Source organism: Triticum dicoccoides, chromosome 1B (assembly GCF_002162155.2).
Source record: "Triticum dicoccoides isolate Atlit2015 ecotype Zavitan chromosome 1B, WEW_v2.0, whole genome shotgun sequence".
Classification (NCBI taxonomy): domain Eukaryota; kingdom Viridiplantae; phylum Streptophyta; class Magnoliopsida; order Poales; family Poaceae; genus Triticum; species Triticum dicoccoides.
In genome coordinates, this window is record NC_041381.1 from 574,133,531 (window position 1) to 574,155,619 (window position 22,089).

The following is a 22,089-nucleotide window of genomic DNA, read 5'->3' on the forward strand; positions in this document are numbered from 1 at the left end:
TGTCCCCCAAGGCAAGTGGAGGCGCCCCCTCCCCTAGGGTTCCCAACCCTAGGCGCATGGGGGGCCCAAGGGGGGGGGGGCGCACCAGCCAACCAGGGGCTGGTTCCCCTCCCACTTCAGCCCATGGGGCCCTCCGGGATAGGTGGCCCCACCCTGGACCCCCTGGGACCCTTCCGGTGGTCCCGGTACAATACCGGTGACCCCCGAAACTTTCCCGATGGCCGAAAGTCGACTTCCCATATATAATTCTTTACCTCTGGACCATTCCGGAACTCCTCGTGACGTCCGGGATCTCATCCGGGACTCTGAACAACTTTCGGTTTGCTGCATACTAATATCTCTACAACCCTAGTGTCACCGAACCTTAAGTGTGTAAACCCTACGGGTTCGGGAGACACGTAGACAAGAACGAGACGGCTCTCCGGTCAATAACCAACAGCGGGATCTGGATACCCGTGTTGGCTCCCACATGCTCCTCGATGATCTCATCGGATGAACCACGATGTCGAGGATTCAAGCAACCCCGTATACAATTCCCTTTGTCAATCGGTATGTTACTTGCCCGAGATTCGATCGTCGCTATCCCAATACCCCGTTCAATCTCGTTACCGGCAAGTCACTTTACTCGTACCGCAATGCATGATCCCGTGACCAGACACTTGGTCACTTTGAGCTCGTTATGATGATGCATTACCGAGTGGGCCCAGAGATACCTCTCCGTCATACGGAGTGACAAATCCCAGTCTCGATCCGTGTCAACCCAACAGACACTTTCGGAGATACCCGTAGTATACCTTTATAGTCACCGAGTTACGTTGTGACGTTTGGTACACCCAAAGCACTCCTACAGTACCCGGGAGCTACACGATCTCATGGTCTAAGGAAAAGATACTTGACATTGGAAAAGCTCTAGCAAACGAACTACACGATCTTGTGCTATGCTTAGGATTGGGTCTTGTCCATCACATCATTCTCCTAATGATGTGATCCCGTTATAAATGACATCCAATGTCCATAGTCAGGAAACCATGACTATCTGTTGAACAACGAGCTTCAACTAGAGGCTCACTAGGGACATGTTGTAGTCTATGTATTCACACGTGTATTACGATTTCCGGATAATACAATTATAGCATGAATAAAAGATAATTATCATGAACAAGGAAATATAATAATAATCCTTTTATTATTGCCTCTAGGGCATATTTCCAACACTCACCAACTGGTTCCAGCAAAAACCATGGCTATATGTAGCATCACAGTGTCCCGTTGTAACTTTTCTCTTCGGTGAGCATAGCTTTCTTCCGTCGTTTTTCTTCAAAGATGGCACATTTATGATTTTATCTTAGAAGCTATAAGGGGCATTTACTTTTATGCCATCGTATTAGAGAAAAGGGCTAAGAGACGAGTAACAAAAGGGTAATATTTAGTATAAATATTTTTTTCATTTAGCTTTGAATTGTCATTTACGTCGCAAATGTTATAACCTCTCCAGGCCGTACCTTGTGAGCCTGCTTCAAATTGTTCTCTTATGAGAATTTTCCTCTATATTATTTAAGGTTTACTTAATGATAGTGTTTGGACGTAAGTACCAGGTTGAAGCCAATGTGCCCAAGGTATAGTTCCCCACTCAGGACTGCAGAGATTACCCCTTGATATTTGAAACATGGGAACTCGTACTTGAAAAAAGAAACAAGGGCATCTCGAGGAGAAATGATGGTGATAAAAAATTCTCCCTCCGATCCATTATAAGTGTCGTGGTTTAGCTCAAATGTATAATACATATATGACAACTAATTATTAGTGGAATTACCTTTCACTACCAAAAACTAGGACCAACTATAAATCCTCTTTGCCAAATATGATTTTAGCTAGATGACAAGGGCGAGGCGCCTTACCCTGCAGACTATGCAACTTTTGAATTTGGTCAACACAACATATTGTCAATAGTGAATTTCCATGAATTTTGACAGTGGCATACATCTTAATTATTATTTTAGAAGAACCTTAGTTAGTTATGTAATTATTTGACGTACTCATGTGGTACATGTGCGGACCAACATGTTCGGAATGTTTAACTAGAGAATATGTTGGATTAATTTATGTTTAGTACGGCGGGCATCCGGATCTATCGAGGACAAGGTCCACTGATGGCTACTGATGATCTCCTAACTAATTTTTTGGACATGGTCTACTGACTTTTTGGTTACTAATCGTTTTCTCCCCAGACCCGGTCTACTGACGGCTACCAATCTCATCTTCTCCACTGTTAGTTTTTTATTAAAGCTATGGAGCCAAGCATATATAATAATATCAGTTTCAGGAGATAACGTGTACGATGTTATTTTCATGCACCTAGTCAACGCGCTTACACCCGATGCTCCTTTAACACATCCATAGCCTATATATGTCGACACACTAGTATCAATGATCTCACAACACCATCTATCCCGCAGCCATTTCTCTCATTAGCTTCCTTGGAGCTTGTGATCATTAGTTGATCAGATAACATAACCAATTTTCTCCCTAGCGCTAACTTCCATCCCCCATCATATTTTCAGTTAGTACTACTAAGTCAGCAAGCTAGTAGATTCATATTTAATCCATGGAGACCAAAACTCTTATTCTGATCACCGTGGCCATGACCATGCTTGGGATGGCACTTGGTGCCAGCCACACCGTAGGCGCACCGCACGGGTCATGGGACCTTCAGACCAACTACTCTCAGTGCGTTTCGAGAATCAGATTCACCACCGGCGATGAGCTCAAGTTCCAGTACTCCGCCGCCGTGCACAACGTGGTGGAGGTGAGCAAGACGGGGTATGACTCCTGCAACGGCTCCAGCCCCATAGCGACTTTCCCGAGTGGTAATGATGTTGTTCCGCTTGCCACCGTCGGGACCCGGTATTTCATCTGCGGCGTCTCTAGGCATTGTGACGCCGGCATGAAGGTCGAGGTCAACGTCAAGTCAAAAGAAGTGCGGACTGTGCAGCGATGCCGACGGAGAGGGAACCGGCGTCGCTGCCAGTCCGAGACAGTATTAAGCTCAGCTGCGGCGGCTGGCGTCGATCAGTCCACGGAGGCCCGGCTTGGTCTGATAGTTGTTGCGGCTGGTCTTACGTTGTTCTTTTAGAGTGAACAATGATTCTGGTCCTTTTTTCCTTGTTCAGTCGTAGGAGGGTCCCTTACGGTATTAAATTCAATTCTTTTGTTAAATGTAATTGCATTCATTATAATTGAATTTAACACATTTTCTTGCAAAACCCCAAATAATAACCAAGCGTGTAACCATGAAATAAATTTATCAAAGATGTGTTGAGTGCAACAACATTACATCCATCCATTATATACAACAGAAATTCAGGCAGAGCTAAATTCATCTAGATAAGTAAAATGATATTTAAAGCGAAACATTGGGGTAAACACCCAGTGCAACATTTTACATTATTGGGAAATGTATGTACACACTGGTTTGAGATAAGCCTAAAAAGAAGATAAATGAAGAAAACAAACCCTAACAAACCGAGCCAAAAAAAAAGAAGAAACAGAAATTGCAAGACTTCAGATCGCCAAGCTTTGAAAGCATTGCCATATTTTGTTTTCATCTTGTGTCCAAAAATCTGCTCGCCAAGAAACAGAAATTACAAGAGTTCAGCTCGCCAAGCCCTTGTTCATCCTGTTACCATCAAGCTAAAATCATCAGCTCAGGACCCCTTACCCGAGATCCGCCGGATTTAACCCCGCCACGGGCTACGTGGCTTTGCTCTCCAGGGAGCGACGTGGTGGCGGGTGCTGACGGTGTACCTTGGCCCTGTGGGTGGTGAGGTGCACGGTGATGGGTGATCTTGGCGTAGCAGACGACTTCGATGAAAGCTTTGCCTTGATCTGGATGTGGTGCTCCCATTCCGTCGTGATGGGGTCCCGTTAGAGTTTCCTCGATGTGGTGGGAGTTGTGGTCGAGCGAAAGCTTTGCGCTCTGGCGCCGGCGGCGACAAGGCCTGCAGGTGTTGTATCCCTCTTGGGGCATCACCTTGTACTTCTTCTTGTCACCCAACTCTTAGGGTGAAACCTTTCTTAGCTTCGGCTGATGCGGCGGTGGCGACGCTTTGGGTCGTTACCCTCCTGGGGGCATCGCCGGTGAGGGTGTCTTCTTCTTGCACGGTGGTGGGTTTCATGTGCTTCTTCTCGGTTGCTAGCTCCAGGCGTTTAGGTGCACTTAGAGCGTTTTGAGTGTTCTTGGCTAGTATTATCGATTTTCTTTAGATCAGCTTATGAGGTTCTGCCATGTATCAGGTCATTTTGTATCGGTTTGGTTGTTTATGCCTTTATCTATGAAGGGGGCGAAAGCTTGTTTCGAGAGAGAGAACGATTCGTGAAATCGGTTGTCCTTGATGGCCTATTATAATGGCGCGCATGGTGACCGATCTTGACCAAATTCAGTCGAGCAACGCCTATTACTGCCCTTCTTGTATTTGTTATCCTGCCTTCTATATAATAAAGGTATGGTACGTAATTTATGTACCATTGTGAAAAGATGATTACGTTTTATTTTCCAATTTTTACAGTGGCGTACATCTTAATAAATCAATTATCGCGTGGTAGGAATATGCACGCGCGCACCAATACGTTCATAATTTTAATCAAAGATTATGTTCAAATAATTAATGTTTAGCACGCTCGAGCACCAGATCGATAGCAGCAGCCGCCAGACCCAGTCTACTCTCGGTTATGGATCCCATCGCCACCATTATTAGATTATCATCATGGTATAATAGGCGAGCCAAGCATGCACGCACCAACATGTATTTAAATTCATCTGGGAGTACTCGTATTCATGCATCTTAGACCTACTATACCTCACCTGGTCAACACGTTCTCACCTGATGAACCTAGCTTGACCAATCCATCGCCTATATATTTTGACATAGTGGCATCAACGATCTTACAACACCTTCCATCGTGCAACCATTCTTTCTGCAACTTCCTTAGATCCTATCAAATTTCTCTCTAGTGCTAACTTCTAGCTCCAATCTTTTGAGTTAGTTAGTTGGTCGACATTTAATCCATGGGGGCTAAAGTTCTTATCTTGATCACCCTGGTCGTGGCCATGCTCGGGATGGTGCTCGGCGCCAGTCACACGGTGGGCGCGTCGGCCGGATCATGGGACCTGCAGACCAACTACACCCCGTGGGCTTCGAGAACTAGGTTTACCATCGGCGATGAGCTCCAGTTTCAGTACTCCACCACCGTGCACAATGTGGTGGAGGTGAGGAAGGCTGGGTATGACGCCTGCAACAGCTCTAGCCCCATCGCGATGTTCCTGACCGGCAACGACATCATCCCACTTGCGGCCATTGGGACACGGTACTTCATTTGCGGCGTTTCAGGGCATTGCATCGCCGGTATGAAGGTTCAAGTCAACGTGAAGTCAAAGGCAGTGCGGACAATACAACGGTGCCGAGGGACGGGAAAGCGGTTCCGGTGCCGGTACGAGACTGTATTAAGCTCGGCCACGGTGGCTGGCATTGATCAGTCTGCGAGGGCGCGGCTAGGTCTGGCCATTGTCGTGACTAGTCTCATGTTGTTCATTTAGTGACCGACGATTGAGGTGCCTTTTCTTCTTGACGCACGGTGCATGCTTATTTGTGTATTGTAAATCGCTTCTTTTGTTAAATGTAATTTGTCCATTATAATTCGATTTAACATATCTTCTTGCAAAACCGAACTATAATCAAGTGTTTATAATCATGGAATAAATAAAGCGCAGAGCTAGGTGCCATTTGGCCGGCCCAAATTCTGGTCGGCCGCGCACTAGTCATCAGATGCAAGTTGCGTAGGCCGGCTGATTTGGCTGTTCAGCTCCTTCCTCCTCACACCTTGCGCAGCTTGCCAATGCCCCCTCCCCCCCCTCGACAACATCGCACGTCCTGTCGCGTAGGTCCGTAGCACCGCGCCACGCTGGAGAGATGCAGTATCAATGGTTTCTGCCGCTCTGATGCTCGCAATAGACACTCGCACTAGTTCCAGCAAAAACTCTCTCTGGTTCCAGCATTTGCATGCGCTTGTTGTAACATCTCGCCGGCAAGCCGGTGCTCACCGTCGCTGATTCCAGCATCTACAGTCTCTAGTTCCAGCAAATGCGCGAGCCAATTCCAGCAAAAAGACTTCGCCTGTGGCCCGCTGGTTCCAGCAAAAATGCGCAGCTCGCAGTCACCACCGTCGTAGCTACTCTGATGACTGCTTGCAGCTTTTTTGCCGACGGGTCACAGAACCTCGCCACGTTGCTAGAAGCATGCCGCCATTCGGCGTCGGTCCGCGCCGTTGTAGCTCGCGGGAACCATGGCCGCACGGTCGCTGAGGTTTCGCAGCTTTTCTCCTGCCTCATTCGAGCATCCACACATGTCAACTCCAGCAAAAAAGATGACCGGATGCAGCATCTCACTACTAGGGAAAAGCCTAGAAGTAGCGCTGGTTTTTGGCCTATCAGTAGCGTGGGTAGGCACGCTACTGATAAGGCGCTACAGCTAAAGCTTAGCAGTAGCGCCGACTCTGTAGCGCCGACTGGCACGCGCTACTGATATATCTTCTTAGTAGTAGCGCTTTCCATGCCAATCGCTACTTTTTTGCCGGCGGGTCCCAGCACCTCGCCATGCCGCTAGAAGCATGCTTCCATTCGGCGTCGGTCGGCGCCGTTGTAGCTCGCGGGAACCATGGTCACATGGTCGCTGAGGTTTCACAGCTTTTCTCCTGCCCCATTCGAGCATCCACACATGTCAACTCCAGCAAAAAAGATGACCGGATGCAGCATCTATTGCCGTTGGGTTCCCGGGATGCACCACGGCTGGTTCCATTGTCCTCACCAACTGGTTCCAGCAAAAACCATGGCTGCATGTAGCATCACAGTGTCCCGTTGTAGCTTTTCTGTTCGGCGAGCATAGCTTTCTTCTGTCGTTTTTCTTCAAAGATGGCACATTTATGATTTTATCTTAGGAGCTATAAGGGGCATTTACTTCTATGTGATCGTATTAGAGAAAAGGGCTAAGAGACGAGTAACAAAAAGGTAATGTTTAGTATAAATATTTTTTTTCTTTTAGCTTAGAATTGTCATTTACGTCGCAAATGTTATAACCTCTCCAGGCCGGACCTTGTGAGCCTGCTTCAAATTGTTCTCTTATGAGAGTTTTCCTCTATATTATTTAAGGTTTACTTAGTGGTAGTGTTTGGACGTAAGTACCAGGTTGAAGCCAATGTGCCCAAGGTATAGTTCCCCACTCAGGACTGCAGAGATTACCCCTTGATATTCACTGCAAAATGTTGTGGTCTTAGTGTATGAAATGAAACATGGAACTCGTGCTTAAAAAAAGAAACAAGGGCATCTCGAGGAGAAATGATGGTGATAAAAAATTCTCCCTCCGATTCATAATAAGTGTCGTGGTTTAGCTCAAATGTATAATACATATTTGACAACTAATTATTAGTGGAATTACCTTTCACTACCCAAAAACTAGGACCAACTATAAATCCTCTTTGCCAAATATGATTTTAGCTATATGACAACGGCGAGGGGCCCTTACCAAGCAGACCATGCAACTTTTAAATTTGGTCAACTCAACATATTATCAATAGTGAATTTCCATGAATTTTGACAGTGCCATACATCTTAATTATTATTTTAGAAGAATCTTAATTAATTATATAATTATTTGATGTACCGATGTAGTACATGTGCGCACCAACACGTTCGGATTGTTTTACTAGAGAATATGTTGGATTAATTTATGTTTAGTACTCTCGTGCGGGCATCCGGATCTACCGAGGACAAGGTCCACTGATGGCTACTGATGATCTCCTAACTAATTGTTTGGACATGGTCTACTGACAATTTGGTTACTAATCATTTTCTCCCCGGACCCGGTCTACTGACGGCTACCAATCTCATCTTCTTCATTGTTAGTTTTCTATTAAAGCTATGGAGCCAAGCATATATAATAATATCAGTTCAGGAGATCACGTGTAGGATGTTATTTTCATGCATTTTAGACGACCTACTCTATGTCACCTAGTCAACGCGCTTACACCCGATGATCCTTTAACACATCCATCACCTAAATATGTCGACACACTGGTATCAATGATCTCACAACACCATCCATCCTGCAGCCATTTCTCTCATTAGCTTCCTTGGAGCTTGTGATCATTAGTTGATCAGACAACATAACCAATTTTCTCCCTAGCCCTAACTTCCATCCCCCATCATATTTTCAGTTAGTACTACTAAGTCAGCAAGCTAGTAGATCCATATTTAATCCATGGAGACCAAAGCTCTTATTCTGATCACCGTGGCCATGACCATGCTTGGGATGGCACTCGGTGCCAGCCACACCGTAGGCGCACCGCACGGGTCATGGGACATTCAGACCAACTACTCTCAGTGGGTTTCGAGAATCAGATTCACCACCGGCGATGAGCTCAAGTTCCAGTACTCCGCCGCCGTGCACAACGTGGTGGAGGTGAGCAAAACGGGGTATGACTCCTGCAACGGCTCCAGCCCCATATCGACTTTCCCGACCGGTAATGATGTTGTTCCGCTTGCCACCATCGGGACCCGGTATTTCATCTGTGGCGTCTCCGGGCACTGCAACGCCGGCATGAAGGTCGAGGTCAACGTCAAGTCGAAAGAAGTGCGGACTGTGCAACGGTGCCGACGGACAGGGAACCGGCTTCGCTGCCAGTCCGAGACGGTATTAAGCTCAGCTACGTCGGCTGGCGTTGATCAGTCTACGGTGGCCCGACTCGGTCTGATAGTTGTTGCGGCTGGTCTTATGTTGTTCTTTTAGAGTGAACGATGATTGTGGTCCTTTTTTCCTTGTTCGGTCGTAGGATGGTCCCTTTGTGTATTAAATTCAATTCTTTTGTTAATTTTAATTGCATTCATTATAATTGGATTCAACATATCTTCTTTGCAAAAACCCAAATAATAACCAAGCGTGTAACCATGAAATAAATTTATCAAAGATGTGTTGAGTGCAATGCATTACATCCATCCATTATATACAACATAAATTCAGGGCAGAGCTAAATTCATCTAGATAAGTAACATGATTTTTAAGGCGAAACAGTGGGGTAAACACCCACTGCAACATTTTATATTATTGGGAAGTGTATGTACACACTGGTTTGAGATGAGCCTGAAAAGAAGATAAATGAAGAAAACAAACCCTAACAAACTGAGCCAAAAAAAGAAGAAACAGAAATTACAAGGCTTCAGCTCGTCAAGCTTTGAAAGCATTGCCATATTTCGTTTTCATCTTGTGTCCTAAAATCAGCTCGCCAAGAAATAGAAATTACAAGAGTTCAGATCGCCATGCCCTTGTTCATCCTGTTACCATCAAGCTAACATCATCAGCTCGGGACCCCTTACCCGAGATCCACCGGATTTAACCCCGACACGGGCTACACGGCTTTGCCCTCTAGGGAGCGACGTGGTGGCGGGTGTTGAAGGTGTACCTTGGCCCTGTGAAGGTGCACGGTGATGGGTGATCTTGGCATAGCAGGCGACTTCGATGGAAGCTTTGCGCTGATCTGGATTTGGTGCTCCCATACCGTCATGGTGGGGTCCCCGTTAGAGCTTCCTCGATGTGGTGGGAGCTGTGGTCGAGCGAAAGCTTTGCGCTCCGGTGCCGGCGGCGACAAGGCCTGCGGGTCTTGTATTCCTCTTGGGGCATCGCCTTGGACCTCTCCTTGCCGTCCAACTCTCAGAGTGAAACCTTTCTTAGCTTCGGCTGATGCGGCGGCGGTGACGCTTTGTGTCGTTACCCTCCTGGGGGCGTCGCTGGTGAGGGTGGGTCTTCCTCTTGCACGGTGGTGGGTTTCATGTGCTTCTTCTCGGCTGCTAGCTCGAGGAGTTTAGGTGCACTTAGTGTGTTTTTAGTGTTCTTGGCTAATATTACCGATTTTCTTTAGATCAGCTTATGAGGTTCTCCTCAATGCCTTGTATCGGGTCATTTTGTATTGGTTTGGTTGTTTATGCCTTTATCTATAAAGGGGGCGAAAGCTTGTTTCGAGAGAGAGAACGATTCGTGAAACAACTGTCCTTGATGGCCTATTACAATGGCGCGCATGGTGACCGATCTTTACCAAATTCAGTCGACCAACGCCTATTACTACCCTTCTTGTATTTGTTATCCTGCCTTCTATACAATAAAGCTATGGTACGTAATTTGTGTACTCTTGAGAAAAGATGATTACGTTTTATTTTCTAATTTTTACAGTGACATACATCTTAATAAATCAATTATCGTGCGGTAGAAATATGCACGCGCGCACCAATACGTTCATAATGTTAATCAAAGATTAAGCTCAAATAATTAATGTTTAGCACGCTCGGGCACCGGATTGATAGCAGCCAGACCCAATCTACGAATTCCATCGTCACCATTATTAGATTATCATAGTATAATAGGCGAGCAAAGCATGCATGCACCAACATGTATTTAAATTCATCTGGGAGTACTATTACTCATATTCATGCCTCTTAGACCTACCATACCTCACCTGGTCAACACGCTCTCACCGGGTGATCCTAGCTTGAACCAATCCGTCGCCTATATATTTTGACGTAGTGGCATCAACGATCTTACAACACATTCCATCGTGCAACCATTTCTCTCTGCAACTTCCTTGGATCCTATCAAGTTTCTCTCTAGTGCTAACTTCTAGCTCCAATCTTTTCAGTTGGCTAGTCGGTCGACATTTAATCCATGGGGGCTAAAGTTCTTATCCTGATCACCGTGGCCGTGGCCATGCTCGGGATGGTGCTCGGCGCCAGTCACACGGTGGGCGCGCCGGCCGGATCATGGGACCTGCAGACCAACTACACCCTGTGGGCTTCGAGAACTAGATTTACCATCGGCGATGAGCTCCAGTTTCAGTACTCCACCACCGTGCACAATGTGGTGGAGGTGAGAAAGGCTGGGTATGACGCCTGCAACAGCTCCAGCCCCATCGCGACGTTCCTGACCGGCAACGATGTCGTCCCACTTGCGGCCATTGGGACGCGGTACTTCATTTGCGGCGTTCCAGGGCATTGCATCGCCGGTATGAAGGTTCAAGTCAACGTGAAGTCGAAGGCAGTGCGGATAGTACAACGGTGCCGAGGGACGGGAAAGCGGCTGCGGTGCCAGTACGAGACTGTATTAAGCTCGGACACGGCGGCTGGCATTGATCAGTCTGCGGTGGCGCGGCTAGGTCTGGCCATTGTCGCGACTGGTCTCATTTTGTTCTTTTAGTGACCGACGATTGTGGTGCTTTTTCTTCTTGATGCGCTCGTGCATGCTTATTTGTGTATTGTAAATCAGTTCTTTTGTTAAATGTAATGTTTTCATTATAATTGGATTTAACATATCTTCTTGCAAAACCGAACTATAATCAAGTGTTCATAATCATGGAATAAATAAAGCGTTGTGCTAGGTGCCATTCGGCCGGCCCAAATTTTGGTCGCCCGCGCACTAGTCATCAGATGCAAGTTGCATAGGCCGGCTGATTTGGCTGCTCAGCTCCTTCCTCCCCACACCTTGCGCAGCCTCGCCCAACACCCTTCCCTCGCGCAGCTTGCCAGTGCCCCCGCCCCTCCCCCGACAACATCGCACCTCCCGTCGTGCAGGTCCCTAGCACCGCGCCACGCTGGAGAGGTGCAGTATCAATGGTTTATGCCGCTCTGATCCTCGCAATAGACACTGGCACTAGTTCCAGCAAAAACTCTCTCTGGTTCCAGCATTTGCATGCGCTGGGTGTAACATCTCGCCGGCAAGCCGGTGCTCACCGTCGCTGATTCCAGCATCTACAGTCTCTGGTTCCAGCAAATGCGCGAGCCGATTCCAGCAAAAGGACTTCACCTGTGGCCCGTCGGTTCCAGCAAAAATGCGCAGCTCGTGGTCACCATCAGCGTAGCTACTCTGATGACTGCTTGCAACTTTTTTGCCGGCGGGTCCCAGCACCTCGCCATGCCGCTAGAAGCATGCCTCCATTCGGCGTCGGTCGGCGCCGTTGTAGCTCGCGGGAACCATGGTATCATGGTTGTTGAGGTTTCACAGCTTTTCTCCTGCCCCATTCGAGCATCCACACATGTCAACTCCAGCAAAAAAGATGACCGGATGCAGCATCTATTGCTGTTGGGTTCCTGGCATGCACCACGGCTGGTTCCAGTGTCCTCACTGTTGGGGAACGTTGCAGAAAATAAAAAAAATTCTACGGTTTCACCAAGATCAATCTATGAGTTTATCTAGGAACGAGAGAGAGGAGTGCATCTACATACCCTTGTAGATCGAGTGGAAGCGTTCAAGAGAACGGGGTTGAGGGAGTCGTACTCGTCGTGATCCAAATCACCGGAGATCCTAGCGCCGAACGGACGGCACCTCCGCGTTCAACACACGTACGGTCAGCGTGACATCTTCTCCTTCTTGATCCAACAAGGGGGAAGGAGAGGTTGATGAAGATCCAGCAGCACGACGGCGTGGTGGTGGATGCAGCAGGGATCCCGGCAGGGCTACGCCAAGCGTCTGCGGGAGGGAGAGGTGTAGCAAGGGGGAAGGGAGGCGCCAAGTGCAAGGGTGCGGCTGCCCTCCCTCCCCCCTCTTTATATAGGGTCCCCAAGGGGGGCGCCGGCCCTAGGAGATTGAATCTCCAAGGGGGGCGGCGGCCAAGGGGGTGCCTTGCCCCCCAAGGCAAGTGGAGGCGCCCCCTCCCCTAGGGTTCCCGACCCTAGGCGCAGGGGGGCAAGGGGAGGGGGCGCACCAGCTCACCAGGGGCTGGTTCCCCTCCCACTTCAGCCCATGGGCCCCTCCAGGATAGATGGCCCCACCCGGTGGACCCCCCAGGACCCTTCCGGTGGTCCCAGTACAATACCGGTGATCCCCGAAACTTTCCCGATGGCCGGAACTCGACTTCCCATATATAATTCTTTACCTCCGGACCATTCCGGAACTCCTCGTGACGTCCGGGATCTCATCCGGGACTCCGAACAACTTTCGGTTTGCTGCATACTAATATCTCTACAACCCTAGCGTCACCGAACCTTAAGTGTGTAGACCCTACGGGTTCGGCAGACACGTAGACATGACCGAGACGGCTCTCCGGTCAATAACCAACAGCGGGATCTGGATACCCATGTTGTCTTCCACATGCTCCTCGATGATCTCATCGGATGAACCACGATGTCGAGGATTCAAGCAACCCCGTAAACAATTCCCTTTGTCAATCGGTATGTTACTTGCCCGAGATTCGATCGTCGGTATCCCAATACCTCGTTCAATCTCGTTACCGGCAAGTCACTTTACTCGTACCGCAATGCATGATCCCGTGACTAGACACTTGGTCACTTTGAGCTCATTATGATGATGCATTACCGAGTGGGCCCAGAGATACCTCTCCGTCATACAGAGTGACAAATCCCAGTCTTGATCCGTGTCAACCCAACAGACACTTTCGGAGATACCCGTAGTATACCTTTATAGTAACCCAGTTACGTTGTGACGTTTGGTACACCCAAAGCACTCCTACGGTATTTGGGAGTTACACGATCTCATGGTCTAAGGAAAAGATACTTGACATTGGAAAAGCTCTAGCAAACGAACTACACGATCTTGTGCTATGCTTAGGATTGGGTCTTGTCCATCACATCATTCTCCTAATGATGTGATCCCGTTATCAATGACATCCAATGTCCATAGTCAGGAAACCATGACTATCTGTTGATCAACTAGCTAGTCAACTAGAGGCTCACTAGGGATATGTTGTGGTCTATGTATTCACACGTGTATGACGATTTCCAGATAATACAATTATAGCATGAATAAAAGACAATTATCATGAACAAGGAAATATAATAATAATCCTTTTATTATTGCCTCTAGGGCATATTTCCAACAGTCTCCCACTTGCACTAGAGTCAATAATCTAGTTACATTGTGATGAATAGAACACCCATAGAGTTCTGGTGTTGATCATGTTTTGCTCGCGGAAGAGGTTTAGTCAATGGATCTGCGACATTCAGATCCGTATGTACTTTGCAAATATCTATGTCTCCATCTTGAACATTTTCACGGATGGAGTTAAAACGACGCTTGATGTGCCTGGTCTTCTTGGCAAGGGCAATAGCTCCAGTGTTGTCACAGAAGAGAGTGATCGGCCCCGATGCATTGCGTATGACTCCTAGGTCGGTGATGAACTCCTTCATCCATATTGCTTCATGCGCTGCCTCCGAGGCTGCCATGTACTCCACTTCACATGTAGATCCCGCCACGATGCTCTTCTTGCAACTGCACCAGCTTACTGCTCCACGATTCAACATATACACATATCCGGTTTGTGACTTAGAGTCATCCAGATCTGTGTCGAAGCTAGCATCGACGTAACCCTTTACGACAAGCTCTTCGTCACCTCCATAAACGAGAAACATGTCCTTTGTCCTTTTCAGGTACTTCAGGATATTCTTGACCGTTGTCCAGTGTTCCTTGCCGGGATTACTTTGGTACCTTCCTACCAAACTCACGGCAAGGTTTACATCATGTCTGGTACACAGCATGGCATACATAATAGATCCTATGGCTGAGGCATAGGGGATGCCACTCATCCCTTCTTTATCTTCTGCCGTGGTCGGGCATTGAGCCGAGCTCAATCTCACACCTTGCAATACAGGCAAGAACCCTTTCTTGGACTGATCCATATTGAACTTCTTCAATATCTTATCAAGGTATGTGCTTTGTGAAAGACCTATGAGGCGTCTCGATCTATCTCTATAGATATTGATGCCTAATATGTAAGCAGCTTCTCCAAGGTCCTTCATTGAAAAACACTTATTCAAGTAGGCCTTAATGTTGTACAATAGTTCTATATCATTTCCCATCAAAATTATGTCATCTACATATAATATGAGAAATGCTACAGAGCTCCCACTCACTTTCTTGTAAACACAGGCTTCTCCATAAGTCTGCATAAACACAAACGCTTTGATCATCTCATCAAAGCGAATGTTCCAACTCCGAGATGCTTGCACCAGCCCATAAATGGATCGCTGGAGCTTGCACACCTTGTTAGCATTCTTAGGATCGACAAAACCTTCTGGCTGCATCATATACAGTTCTTCCTTAAGATAGCCGTTAAGGAATGCCATTTTGACGTCCATCTGCCATATCTCATAATCATAGTATGCGGCAATTGCTAACATGATTCGGACGGACTTCAGCTTCGCTACGGGAGAGAAAGTCTCATTGTAGTCAACCCCTTGAACTTTTCGATAACCCTTAGCGACAAGTCGAGCTTTATAGATGGTAACATTACCATCCGTGTCCGTCTTCTTCTTAAAGATCCATTTATTTTCTATCGCTCGCCGATCATCGGGCAAGTCTGTCAAAGTCCATACTTTGTTTTCATACATGGATTCTATCTCAGATTGCATGGCTTCAAGCCATTTGTTGGAATCTGGGCCTGCCATCGCTTCTTCATAGTTCGAAGGTTCACCGTTGTCTAACAACATGATTTCCAGGACAGGGTTGCCATACCACTCTGGTGTGGAACGTGTCCTTGTGGACCTACGAAGTTCAGTAGCAACTTGATCCGAAGTACCTTGATCATCATCATTAATTTCTTCTCCAGTCGGAGTAGGCACCACAGGAACATTTTCCTTAGCTACACTACTTTCCGGTTCAAGAGCTAGTACTTCATTGAGTTCTACTTTCCTCCCACTTACTCCTTTCGAGAGAAACTCTTTTTCCAGAAAGGATCCGTTCTTGGCAACAAAGATCTTGCCTTCGGATCTAAGGTAGAAGGTATACCCAATGGTTTCCTTAGGGTATCCTATGAAGACGCATTTTTCCGACTTGGGTTCGAGCTTTTCAGGTTGAAGTTTCTTGACATAAGCATCGCATCCCCAAACTTTTAGAAACGACACCTTAGGTTTCTTCCCAAACCATAATTCATACGGTGTCGTCTCAACGGATTTAGACGGAGCCCTATTTAAAGTGAATGTAGTTGTCTCTAGAGCGTATCCCCAAAATGATAGCGGTAAATCGGTAAGAGACATCATAGATCGCACCATATCCAATAGAGTGCGATTACGATGTTCGGACACACCGTTACGTTGAGGTGTTCCAGGCGGCGTGAGTTGTGAAACGATTCCACATTTCCTTAAGTGCATACCAAATTCGTGACCTAAATATTCTCCTCCACGATCTGATCGTAAGAACTTTATCTTTTGGTCACGTTGATTCTCTACCTCATTCTCAAATTCCTTGAACTTTTCAAAGATCTCAGACCTGTGTTTCATCAAGTAGACATACCCATATCTACTCAAGTCATCACTGACAGTGAGAACATAACGATATCCTCCACGAGCCTCAACGCTCATTGGACCGCACACATCGGTATGTATGATTTCCAATAAGTTGGTTGCTTGCTCCATTGTTCCGGAGAACGGAGTCTTGGTCATTTTGCCCATGAGGCATGGTTTGCATGTGTCAAATGATTCATAATCGAGAGACTCTAGAAGTCCATCAGCATGGAGCTTCTTCATGCGCTTGACACCAATGTGACCAAGGCGGCAGTGCCACAAGTATGTGGGACTATCGTTATCAACTTTACATCTTTTCGTATTCACACTATGAATATGTGTAACATTACGTTCGAGATTCATTAAGAATAAACCATTGACCATCGGGACATGACCATAAAACATATCTCTCATATAAATAGAACAACCATTATTCTCGGATTTAAATGAGTAGCCATCTCGTATTAAACGAGATCCAGATACAATGTTCATGCTCAAACTTGGCACTAAATAACAATTATTGAGGTTTAAAACTAATCCCGTAGGCAAATGCAGAGGTAGCGTGCCGACGGCGATCACATCGACCTTGGAACCATTCCCGACGGTCACCTTGTCCTTCGCCAGTCTCCGCTTATTCCGCAGCTTCTGCTTTGAGTTACAAATATGAGCAACGGCACCGGTATCAAATACCTAGGAGCTACTATGAGCACTGGTAAGGTACACATCAATTACATGTATATCACATATACCTTTAGTGTTGCCGGCCTTCTTGTCCGCTAAGTATTTGGGGCAGTTCCGCTTCTAGTGACCCTTCCCTTTGCAATAAAAACACTCAGTTTCAGGCTTGGGTCAATTCTTTTACTTCTTCCCGGCAACTGGCTTACCGGGCGCGGCAACATCCTTGCCGTCCTTCTTGAAGTTCTTCTTACCCTTGCCTTTCTTGAACTTGGTGGTTTTATTGACCATCAGCACTTGACGTTCCTTTTTGATTTCTACCTCTGCTGACTTCAGCATTGAAAATACTTCAGGAATAGTTTTCACCATCCCCTGCATATTGTAGTTCATCACAAAGCTCTTGTAGCTCGGTGGGAGTGACTGAAGGATTCTGTCAATGACCGCCTTGTCTGGGAGGTTAATGTCCAGCTGGAATAGGTGGTTGTGCAACCCAGACATTTTGAGTATGTGCTCACTGACAGAACTATTTTCCTCCATCTTACAACTATAGAACTTGTCGGAGACTTCATATCTCTCGACCCGGGCGTGAGCTTGGAAAACCATTTTCAGCTCCTCGAACATCTCATATGCTTCGTGTTGCTCAAAACGCTTTTGGAGCCCCGGTTCTAAGCTGTAAAGCATGCCGCACTGAACAAGGGAGTAATCATCAGCATGTGTCTCCCAAACGTTCAAATCGTCTTGCAGTGCTGGGAGAGTAGGTGGGTCACCTAACGGTGCTTCAAGGACATATGCTTTCTTGGCAGCTATGAGGATGATCCTCAGGTTCCGGACCCAGTCCGTATAGTTGCTGCCATCATCTTTCAGCCTGGTTTTCTCTAGGAACGCATTGAAGTTCATGTTGACATGAGCGTTGGCCATTTGATCTACAAGACATTTTTTGCAAACATTTTAGACTAAGTTCATGATAATTAAGTTCATCTAATCAAATTATTTAATGAACTCCCACTCAGATTAGACATCCCTCTAGTCATCTAAGTGATACATGATCCGAGTCAACTAGGCCGTGTCCGATCATCACGTGAGACGGACCAGTCATCATCGGTGAACATCTCCATGTTGATCGTATCTTCCATACGACTCATGTTCGACCTTTCGGTCTCTTGTGTTCCGAGGCCATGTCTGTACATGCTAGGCTCGTCAAGTTAACCTAAGTGTTTTGCATGTGTAAATCTGTCTTACACCCGTTGTATGTGAACGTTAGAATCTATCACACCCGATCATCACGTGGTGCTTCAAAACAACGAACTGTCGCAAAGGCGCATAGTTAGGGGGAACACTTTCTTGAAATTATTATGAGGGATCATCTTATTTAATACCGTCGTTCTAAGTAAACAAGATGCAAAAACATGATAAACATCACATGCAATCAAACAGTAGTGACATGATATGGCCAATATCATATAGCTCCTTTGATCTTCATCTTTGGGGCTCCATGATCATCGTCGTCACCGGCATGACACCATGATCTCCATCATCGTGTCTCCATGAAGTTGCTCGCCAACTATTACTTCTACTACTATAGCTAACGGTTTAAGAATAAAGTAAAGTAATTACATGGCGTTAAATCATTGACACGCAGGTCATACAATAATTAAGACAACTCCTATGGCTCCTGCCGGTTGTCATACTCATCGACATGCAAGTCGTGATTCCTATTACAAGAATATCATCTCATACATCACAATATATCATTCATCATTCATCACAACTTTTGACCATATCACATCACAAAGCAATTGCTGCAAAAACAAGTTAGACGTCCTTTAATTGTTGTTGCATCTTTTACGTGGCTGCAATAGGGTTCTAGCAAGAACGTTTTCTTACCTACGAAAAAGCCACAGCATGATTTGTCAACTTCTATTTACCCTTCATAAGGACCCTTTTCATCGAATCCGCTCCAACTAAAGTGGGAGAGACAGACACCCACTAGCCACCTTATGCAACTAGTGCATGTCAGTCGGTGGAACCTGTCTCACGTAAGTGTACGTGTAAGGTCGGTCCGGGCCGCTTCATCCCACAATACTGCTGAAGCAAAATAAGACTAGTGGTGGCAAGAAAGTGGACAACATCTACGCCCACAATAGATTTGTGTTCTACTCGTGCAAAGAGAACTACGCATAGACCTAGCTCATGATGCCACTGTTGGGGAATGTTGCAGAAAATAAAAAAAATCTACGGTTTCACCAAGATAAATCTATGAGTTCATCTAGCAACGAGAGAGAGGAGTGCATCTACATACCCTTGTAGATCGAGCGGAAGCGTTCAAGAGAACGGGGTTGAGGGAGTCGTACTCGTCGTGATCCAAATCACCGGAGATCCTACCGCCGAATGGACGGCACCTCCGCGTTCAACACACGTACGGTCAGCGTGACGTCTCCTCCTTCTTGATCCAGCAAGGGGGAAGGAGAGGTTGATGAAGATCCAGCAGCACGACGGCGTGGTGGTGGATGCAGCAGGGATCCAGGCAGGGTTTCGCCAAGCGTCTGCGGGAGGGAGAGGTGTAGCAAGGGGGAAGGGAGGCGCCAAGTGCAAGGGTGCGGCTGCCCTCCCTCCCCCCTCTTTATGTACGGTCCCCAGGGGGGCGCCGGCCCAAGGAGATTGAATCTCCAAGGGGGGGGCGGCCAAGGGGGTGCCTTGTCCCCCAAGGCAAGTGGAGGCGCCCCCTCCCCTAGGGTTCCCAACCCTAGGCGCATGGGGGGCCCAAGGGGGGGGCGCACCAGCCCACCAGGGGCTGGTTCCCCTCCCACTTCAGCCCATGGGGCCCTCCGGGATAGGTGGCCCCACCCTGGACCCCCTGGGACCCTTCCGGTGGTCCCGGTACAATACCGGTGACCCCCGAAACTTTCCCGATGGCCGAAAGTCGACTTCCCATATATAATTCTTTACCTCTGGACCATTCCGGAACTCCTCGTGACGTCCGGGATCTCATCCGGGACTCCGAACAACTTTCGGTTTGCTGCATACTAATATCTCTACAACCCTAGTGTCACCGAACCTTAAGTGTGTAAACCCTACGGGTTCGGGAGACACGTAGACATGAACGAGACGGCTCTCCGGTCAATAACCAACAGCGGGATCTGGATACCCGTGTTGGCTCCCACATGCTCCTCGATGATCTCATCGGATGAACCACGATGTCGAGGATTCAAGCAACCCCGTATACAATTCCCTTTGTCAATCGGTATGTTACTTACCCGAGATTCGATCGTCGGTATCCCAATACCTCGTTCAATCTCGTTACCGGCAAGTCACTTTACTCGTACCGCAATGCATGATCCCGTGACCAGACACTTGGTCACTTTGAGCTCGTTATGATGATGCATTACCGAGTGGGCCCAGAGATACCTCTCCGTCATACGGAGTGACAAATCCCAGTCTCGGTCCGTGTCAACCCAACAGACACTTTCGGAGATACCCGTAGTATACCTTTATAGTCACCGAGTTACGTTGTGACGTTTGGTACACCCAAAGCACTCCTACAGTACCCGGGAGCTACACGATCTCATGGTCTAAGGAAAAGATACTTGACATTGGAAAAGCTCTAGCAAACGAACTACACGATCTTGTGCTATGGTTAGGATTGGGTCTTGTCCATCACATCATTCTCCTAATGATGGGATCCCGTTATAAATGACATCCAATGTCCATAGTCAGGAAACCATGACTATCTGTTTAACAACGAGCTAGTCAACTAGAGGCTCACTAGGGACATGTTGTAGTCTATGTATTCACACGTGTATTACGATTTCCGGATAATACAATTATAGCATGAATAAAAGACAATTATCATGAACAAGGAAATATAATAATAATCCTTTTATTATTGCCTCTAGGGCATATTTCCAACACTCACCAACTGGTTCCAGCAAAAACCATGGCTATATGTAGCATCACAGTGTCCCGTTGTAGCTTTTCTCTTCGGTGAGCATAGCTTTCTTCCGTCGTTTTTCTTCAAAGATGGCACATTTATGATTTTATCTTAGGAGCTATAAGGGGCATTTACTTTTATGTCATCGTATTAGAGAAAAGGGCTAAGAGACGAGTAACAAAAGGGTAATATTTAGTATAAATATTTTTTTCATTTAGCTTTGAATTGTCATTTACGTCGCAAATGTTATAACCTCTCCAGGCCGTACCTTGTGAGCCTGCTTCAAATTGTTCTCTTATGAGAATTTTCCTCTATATTATTTAAGGTTTACTTAGTGATAGTGTTTGGACGTAAGTACCAGGTTGAAGCCAATGTGCCCAAGGTATAGTTCCCCACTCAGGACTGCAGAGATTACCCCTTGATATTTGAAACATGGGAACTCGTACTTGAAAAAAGAAACAAGGGCATCTCGAGGAGAAATGATGGTGATAAAAAATTCTCCCTCCGATCCATTATAAGTGTCGTGGTTTAGCTCAAATGTATAATACATATATGACAACTAATTATTAGTGGAATTACCTTTCACTACCAAAAACTAGGACCAACTATAAATCCTCTTTGCCAAATATGATTTTAGCTAGATGACAAGGGCGAGGCGCCTTACCCTGCAGACTATGCAACTTTTGAATTTGGTCAACACAACATATTGTCAATAGTGAATTTCCATGAATTTTGACAGTGGCATACATCTTAATTATTATTTTAGAAGAACCTTAGTTAGTTATGTAATTATTTGACGTACTCATGTGGTACATGTGCGGACCAACATGTTCGGAATGTTTAACTAGAGAATATGTTGGATTAATTTATGTTTAGTACGGCGGGCATCCGGATCTATCGAGGACAAGGTCCACTGATGGCTACTGATGATCTCCTAACTAATTTTTTGGACATGGTCTACTGACTTTTTGGTTACTAATCGTTTTCTCCCCAGACCCGGTCTACTGACGGCTACCAATCTCATCTTCTCCACTGTTAGTTTTCTATTAAAGCTATGGAGCCAAGCATATATAATAATATCAGTTTCAGGAGATAACGTGTACGATGTTATTTTCATGCACCTAGTCAACGCGCTTACACCCGATGCTCCTTTAACACATCC

At 46.5% G+C, this 22,089-nt stretch overlaps 4 protein-coding genes and 1 pseudogene across 4 annotated transcripts in view; all 5 read left to right on the plus strand.

The window, feature by feature from the left end:
• Positions 1 to 1,970, plus strand: part of LOC119308931 (uclacyanin 1-like) — an 11,127-nt gene extending 9,157 nt beyond the window's left edge. The window contains exons 2-4 of the mRNA XM_037585083.1: positions 1,453 to 1,505; positions 1,560 to 1,616; positions 1,872 to 1,970. Coding sequence (XP_037440980.1) covers positions 1,453 to 1,505; positions 1,560 to 1,616; positions 1,872 to 1,970 — 209 coding nt within the window. The remainder of the gene's footprint in view (positions 1 to 1,452; positions 1,506 to 1,559; positions 1,617 to 1,871) is intronic.
• A 627-nt stretch (positions 1,971 to 2,597) lies between these two features.
• Positions 2,598 to 3,133, plus strand: LOC119308965 (uclacyanin 1-like). The gene has a single exon (XM_037585102.1). It carries the CDS (start codon positions 2,606 to 2,608, stop codon positions 3,131 to 3,133), a length of 528 nt encoding a protein of 175 aa, XP_037440999.1. The 5' UTR covers positions 2,598 to 2,605.
• Positions 3,134 to 5,065: 1,932 nt separating this feature from the next.
• LOC119308954 lies at positions 5,066 to 7,664 on the plus strand (annotated as a pseudogene).
• A 645-nt stretch (positions 7,665 to 8,309) lies between these two features.
• LOC119308984 (uclacyanin 1-like) lies at positions 8,310 to 8,874 on the plus strand. Its single transcript, XM_037585119.1, has one exon. The coding sequence runs from the start codon at positions 8,310 to 8,312 to the stop codon at positions 8,835 to 8,837; it is 528 nt and encodes a 175-aa protein (XP_037441016.1). The 3' UTR covers positions 8,838 to 8,874.
• A 1,883-nt stretch (positions 8,875 to 10,757) lies between these two features.
• On the plus strand, positions 10,758 to 21,663 carry LOC119308976 (uclacyanin 1-like). Its single transcript, XM_037585111.1, has 4 exons — positions 10,758 to 11,247; positions 21,146 to 21,198; positions 21,253 to 21,309; positions 21,565 to 21,663. Exons 1-4 carry the CDS (start codon positions 10,761 to 10,763, stop codon positions 21,661 to 21,663), a joined length of 696 nt encoding a protein of 231 aa, XP_037441008.1. The 5' UTR covers positions 10,758 to 10,760.
• The last annotated feature ends 426 nt before the right edge of the window (positions 21,664 to 22,089 follow it).